The sequence below is a fragment of the Oncorhynchus mykiss genome, chromosome 31 (genome assembly GCF_013265735.2).
Source record: "Oncorhynchus mykiss isolate Arlee chromosome 31, USDA_OmykA_1.1, whole genome shotgun sequence".
In the NCBI taxonomy this organism is placed as follows: domain Eukaryota; kingdom Metazoa; phylum Chordata; class Actinopteri; order Salmoniformes; family Salmonidae; genus Oncorhynchus; species Oncorhynchus mykiss.
The window spans coordinates 37371465-37378710 of record NC_050571.1 but is presented as its reverse complement, the minus strand read 5'-3'; the positions used below and the strand labels follow the sequence as shown (position 1 = coordinate 37378710).

Sequence of the window (7246 nt, the reverse complement as noted above, 5' to 3'; positions counted from 1 at the left end):
TTCTCACTTTACGGCACCACCTGAAAGCACATGTGTTTTCGTCGCGTAGAACTTGTGTCTGACACACTTCACTCCATCAGCTGAGCTTATTTGTGGTGCAAAGGTATGTAAATCAAATATATATATGTGTATTTCATAAGTTGCACGACGCGACCATAATGTGCTCAGCAAAGCATATCGTGATACTGTAGTCTTGATATGTTGAAAATAAGTAGTCAAGCTGGCTAGCTAGCTTGTTCAATTGATCCCTTGGAAGTTGTTGTACTGATATAGTTCATAACCGTGAAATCATGCATTGATCAAGTCATTAGTTAATCATTATACTGTTCGTTGGCTAGCTAGCTAGTTTTATTGTGGTATTTAGCCAGCAAAGCATTTGGAAACATCCACTAACGTCACTGACAATGTTTGAAGACCATGTCTAGTATTTGAAAGTGAATTGCTTTGAATTTTATCTATGCAACTTAATCTTATCTCCCGTCCTCCCAACTCTCTCAGGTACACTAGAACATGTCCTTCCGAGGAGGAGGTGGAAGAGGGGGCCGTGGTGGCGGATTCAACCGTGGTGGAGGAGGATACGGTGGTGGTGGAGGAGGATACGGTGGTGGTGGAGGAGGATATGGGGGTCGAGGTGGCGGCGGCGGTTTCCGAGGTGGTGGACGAGGAGGTCGAGGGGGCTTCCAAGACTATGGCCCTCCAGAATATGTGGTTGGTAAGATGGAGACCGCCATGTGATGCACCCATATCGTGTTCCAGTGATGGAAAGGGAATTGTTAATGCTTTGCATCTTGAATTTACACTACACCATATGTACATCTGGAATGTACATATAGTATGCCTGGCATTGTTACATTTGTACTTTCACATACTGTTCCCAGTTTATTTATTTTTTTATTCCTGTACTGACCAGATGTCCTTGCTCTTGTCTCTGCAGCATTAGGAGAATTCATGCACCCCTGTGAGGATGAAATTGTGTGCAAGTGTGTAACTGAGGAGAACAAAGTTCCTTACTTCAATGCACCCGTGTACTTGGAAAACAAGGAGCAAATCGGGAAAGTGGACGAAATCTTCGGCCAACTACGTGACTTTGTATCCTTTCAATCTTTCTTTGTCTAACCAAAGTCATCTGTGAAGTGTTTGGGAACATGTTTAATTTTCTTGATCTCATTAATAACACTGTAAAACTTGTATGCTTGAATTCTGTTTCTACTGGTTAACAATGAGGTTCATGTCATTTGTGACACTGGTTTGCCCCTTAACCTGAAGAAACAGTATTTCTCTGTTAAACTCTCAGATAATATGAAGGCATCCTCATTCAAGAAACTACAGAAGGTAAGCAATATCAGTGTATTACATGTAACAGAGCTGATGGCAATTAAAAGTGCTTTCATGGTTGAACTGGTGTTAACAGAGAATGCAAGATATCAGAACCTACCCCCGCTCGCCTGTCAACCAATCATCTATAAATCGTACGTAAAGGCCTTTTTATGGAGGTTCACTGAGCGCTGCGTGGCACCTCCACACAGCCGACGTGTACTTTCATTTTCTCGTGGACCCTCTTTCGGATTGACCATAAATTTGGTCAATTTGTTGATTGTTTAGCAAAAACCGACACATGTGCCACTATGGGGCAAAACAGAGGTTGGCTTAGACTTTTGACAACATGTAAGCCAAATTTTGTCCGATGTTTATTGAAAACAAATATATTTGAACAATGAACCCATGTCTCAAATACGTAGTTTCTGAGCTAGTTAATAAAATTTAAGCCATATTAGCGTTTACATGAAAATATGGTTACAATAACTCGAAACAAGACAGTGTCAAGAACAAGCTGAAACAAAACACTTAAGATTCCCCACAGGGCAGTTTCTTGTTATTCTTGCTAGCATCCAGAATCACGTAACGCTGACGACTGTCCCATGGAAGCGTGTACATTTCTGTGACTTTGTCAGCTAATCCATCTATTGCATAAACATAGCTATGGCATGTATTCCGTAACTCATTATATTCTGGTCCACAGTTCTATGTAGACCCAATGAAACTCCTACCACTCCAGAGGTTCCTTCCCAGGCCCCCGGGTGAGAAGGGTCCCCCAAGGGGAGGCAGAGGAGGTCGAGGTGGAAGAGGAGGTCCCCGTGGAGGTAAGAGCAAAATTGCTGTTTTTCTTGTGAATAAAAGGGGGTGGGAATGTTAGTCAATTTTTATACCCCCCAAAATATTTTTGCCCTCCCAGGTGGATTCCGTGGTGGCAGGGGCGGTGGTGACCGTGGTGGATTTGGCAGAGGCGGTTTTGGTGGTGGTCGAGGAGGGGGATTCAGAGGTAGAGGAGGTGGCGGTGGACGAGGATTCAGGGGTAAGTCCAAATCCAAGAAAATGAATCTAAATGAACGTGAATAGACAAGTTGTAAAGCTGCTTTGCATTTCATGTTTTTGTGGTGTTGATATGCCTTTTTCTATCATCCAGGTGGGAGATGATGACAAACTGTTTGCGTCGGATCCTCGCCAAGTGTCAATAGCGGCAGGAAGCAAATCAGTGTGACGCCTGAGCTTGGCTCTTTTGAACTTGATTTATGGAGAACAGGCGTTGCATCATTTTATACTGCTCAGCTGTCAATTTGGTTTTGTACACCAATCTTTGATGAATAATGTGTGAATGGTTGGCTTTTATTTACTGACCTTTGAATGCACTCAGCATTCCCTGTGACAGCAATCATTAATAGCCCAGTTGCTTTTGCAACTCTTCAACATTGTTCACACTGGATGTTTTTTGGGGGGTACATTTTGGATACGTCACATTGTTTTTCTTATACTGTTGGCTCTGATTCAGAGCTTTCAGCTAGACCAAAATATGGGCCCCTTGGGGGCACTGGACTGTTTTATCAATGTCATGATGGAGTGCAACAGTCATTTCAATATTGATAAAGCCAGAAATCGATGAAACCCCGATGTTTGTTTGTGGATGATATGATTGACATGAGTTCATTTGTTTTCATTACAATAAGTGGAAAATATTGTTATTACCCACAGATAATGAAATGTGATTAGAGTATTCCTGTCTTTTTGTAAAGAAAAGCCTTTGTCGCTCCAATTTATTTGGACATGTGACTTTATTTCCACTAATGCAATATTAGCTTTGTGTTCCTGAAGCACATCCTTTAAATTCAAGCTGATTGTGTGTCTGTTTCCAACACCCTTTTGTCCAAACTGTTCAGGTACGGAAATACAACTTGCTAGTACAACTGTCAAAGCAAATGATCCAGCAGCTCTCACTGCAAAGGCATGCCTCATCGTTCTGATGAAGGCAGCATAAAAATATTGCCGTTTGTTAGCTGCTTCTATGGATTTGAGTTGTCACACCACACTTTTGTCAGGATCTCATTTCAGTCCAGCTTGTTGCTGTCCTATATCCAGCCATAATGTCTCCTGAATGGCTACAGTGACTAATCTTTGGCAATATTTCTTGCTTTAACAGCTATGTGGTCAACATGAGAGCTACTCCACACACTTAAAGGAAATTACATTGCAGTGTCATATGTTAATGCCTCACTTCAGTGGCTGGTTTCCCTGTTCAGATTGTATGCAGGGTGCTTCTAAGAAGGGGTAGTAAATCCCCTCCCTATATGTGAAAACTGTCCTCCGAGAAGCCAGTGCTTTTTTTTTTTTGTCACAGATCGGTAAGTAGTCCACTTGCCTCAAACCTCAATGTTCCTACTTCAAGCATACCCCCCCCCTCCCCTTAATTTGTCACAAATGCACCAATTGACTGATCTTATCCTTTTATAAGATGTTTGCTGTAATTGTATTTAGCCCACATTTCATGCCCAGTCACTGCATATGTAATTTGAGGATTTCATAGGTTTTTGCAAATCATGGTACTCAGTGTGCTAACAGCGTTCCTGGTTGGTCTTTAGGCTAGTTCTTAAGCTGCCCGCAAGTTTGGCTCTTTACTGACTCAGATCTTTTCAACTCAAAAGAGTGAATCGTTCAACTGATTGTGTTCATTTGAGTCAGTAATGCCCAGAGCGTGCAGGACCCTCTACCGGCAAACGATGAATAGTAAACTCAAAATAGTAATGCTTCTATAAGCCTCTCGTTCACCATAAGGGGCTTGTCATTTGTGACAGACTTGGATATGTGTGCCTTAAACAATGCACATTTATTGGTACATTTGTAACAATGTCTATTTGTGGCCGCAATTGGACTAGATTGTGAACTACTCTTAGAGGAATGTATCAAGTACCCCTGGCTGCTGTGTGCAGTTCGGGGCCGGGCTCAATGTGGGCGGATGTTTGACTCTTCCCACCGGTGTTTTTTTTTTCCTTCATCTGAGGTTTGACAGTCACACACCGAATAGAAAACACGTTTGTACAAGGCACACGTTGAATACAAACGTATTTAATTTTTGAAGATCGTAAGAAACATATAACGTGGTATTGGCGCATGTGTTGTAACACTTTTTGCTTTATGCTGTATTTGAGACAAGCAACTGATATTTTTTGCAGTGAACAACAGACTTGTTATATTTGTCATGCCCTGTTAAAATTGTGTTATGTCATAACTTTGTAATTATATTATTTCATTGAGCATATATATATATATATTTACTATCTATCCTGATTTATAATGATATTTACTTTTCTCATGAGAATGGAGACAGACTATACCATATAGATTTGTGGAGTGGTTAAAAACACATTTTTAATGACTCCAACCTAAGTGTATGTCAACTTCCGACTTCAACTGTATATATATAAACATTTCTTGTTAAACTATAGTTTTGGCAAGTCATTTAGGACATCTACTTTGTGCATGACACAAGTAATTTTTCCAACAATTATTTGCAGACAGATTATTTCACTGTATCACAATTCCAGTGGGTCAGAAGTTTACATACACTAATTTGACTGTGCCTTTACACAGCTTGGAAAATTCCAGATAATGATGTCATGGCTTTAGAAGCTTCTGATAGGCTAATTGACATCATTTGAGTCATTTGGATGTGTACCTGTTGATGTATTTCAAGACCTACCTTCAAACTCAGTGCCTCTTTGCTTGACATCATGGGGAAATCAGCTAAGACCTCAGAAATAAAATTGTAGACCTCCACAAGTCTGGTTCATCCTTGGGAGAAATGTTCAAATGCCTGAAGGTACCACGTTCATCTGTACATACAATATTATGCAAGTATAAACACCATGGGACAACGCAGCCGTCATACTGCTCAGAAAGGAGACGCGTTCTGTCTCCTAGAGATGAATGTACTTTGGTGCGAAAAGTGAAAATCAATCCCAGAACAACAGCAAAGGCCCTTGTGAAGATGCTGGAGAAAACAGGTACAAGTATCTATATCCACAGTAAAACGAGTCCTATATTGACATAACCTGAAAGGCCGCTCAGCAAGGAAGAAGCCACTGCTCCAAAACCGCCATAAAAAATCCATACTTCAATTTTCAGCTGCACATGGGGACAAAGATCATACTTTTTGGAGATATGTCCTCTGGTCAGATGAAACAAAAATAGAACTGTTTGGTCATGATGACCATTGTTTTGTTTGGAAGAAAAAGGGACAGGCTTGCATGTCGAAGAACACCATCCCAATCTTGAAGCATGGGGGTGGCAGCATCATGTTGTGGGGGTGCTATGCTGCAGGAGGGACTGGTGCACTTCACAAAATAGATGGCATCATGAGGTAGGAAAATTATGTGGGTATATTGAAGCAACATCTCAAGACATCAGTTAAAGTTAAAGCTTGGTTGCAAATGGGTCTTCCAAATGGACAATGACCCCAAGCATACTTCCAATGCTGTGGCAAAATGGCTTAAGGACAACAAAGTCAAGGTATTGGAGTGGCCATCACAAAGCCCTGACCTCAATACTATAGAAAATGTGTGGGCAGAACTGAAAAAGAGTGTGCGAGTTAGGAGGCCTACAAACCTGACTCAGTTACACCAGCTCTGTCAGAGGAATGGGTCCAAATTCACCCAACTTATTGTGGGAAGCTTGTGGAAGGCCACCTGAAAAGTTTGACCCAAGTTAAACTATTTAAAAGCAATGCAACAACATATGAATTGAGTGGATGCAACTTCTGACCCACTGGGAATGTGACGAAATAAATAAAAGCTGAAATAAATCATTCTTTTTACTATTATATCTACTACATTTCACATTCTTTAAACACAGTGGTGATCCTAACTGACCTAAAACAGGGAATTTGTACTTGCATTAAATATGAGGAATTGTGAAAAACTGAGTTTAAATGTGTTTAGTTTAGGAGTATTTACTTCCGACTTCAACTGTATATTTTTTAAATTACACCGCATTATTTCATTTTGGGGATCTTTATTTTCCACCTGCACGTAGTTGGTGGAATGCACACATCATTTTTGTGAAAGCCATTATACCAAAGAAGAAGAGGACAGTTGTTGGTCGGAGCACGTCACGGCATGAGTGTTTATTAATCCTGCTGTAGAATTTGTTGCTGCCAGCAGGTCAAACGAACGACTAAAATGTATAGGGGGTGTTAAGAGACTTAATTAAGCCTATGCAACCGTACCACCGTTTGGCTGCCTAAATAACATCTGCATAACGCCTGCGTGTAAGGTTAACTAACATGTCTTCATACCAACATCTTACTAATGTCTGTGTGACGCCTGCGTCTGAGTGTAGCCTATGGCTTGTGTATTTCCTGTTATCACTAATGGCCTAGAAAAGATTATGTCCAATCTATATGTAATCTGTCTTTCCCTCAACACCTCATGGCATGGTATGTTATCTTATCTCGCTGTAAACAGATCTAAATGTTGTTAGCCAATCACAGACTGTGTTGTGACCAGTTCCCCAGTAGCCTAAATCAGACAACCAATAAGACTTGTGTCCGTGGCTTTCAGTCAAATAGAGGAGTTCACATGCTTTCCCAGAGGGTCCGTGGTATTCGGGACCCTTGGGATGTCCCTTCCTCTGTCAAGTATAAGTGTAAAATGGTTAAGTTTTGTATTAGTTTAGGGTTTAGGGTTCAGGATAAGGACTTCCCAAGGAAACCGGATAGCAGTGACCGTTCAAAGAGTGAGAGACTGGCACGGTATTTGTGAGCTCGGCGGCGACACAAACATTAATCTGTTTGTTTTTTTACAAGCGGCAGAGACGATTTTCGAGTGTCTGCCCCAGATAGTTTCCTTAGAGACAATGAAAAGAATTACCAAGATGTCCTTGATCCAATTGAGGAGTAAGTAGGCTATGTTTAAGTTGT

General features: G+C 41.1%; 1 protein-coding gene across 1 annotated transcript; it reads left to right on the top strand.

The window, feature by feature from the left end:
- On the top strand, positions 1–3175 carry LOC110505115 (H/ACA ribonucleoprotein complex subunit 1). The gene is made up of 7 exons (XM_021584099.2): positions 1–103; positions 499–712; positions 935–1089; positions 1273–1332; positions 2021–2141; positions 2234–2353; positions 2465–3175. The coding sequence occupies exons 2-7, from the start codon at positions 511–513 to the stop codon at positions 2473–2475; spliced, it is 669 nt and encodes a 222-aa protein (XP_021439774.1). The 5' UTR covers positions 1–103; positions 499–510; the 3' UTR covers positions 2476–3175.
- The last annotated feature ends 4071 nt before the right edge of the window (positions 3176–7246 follow it).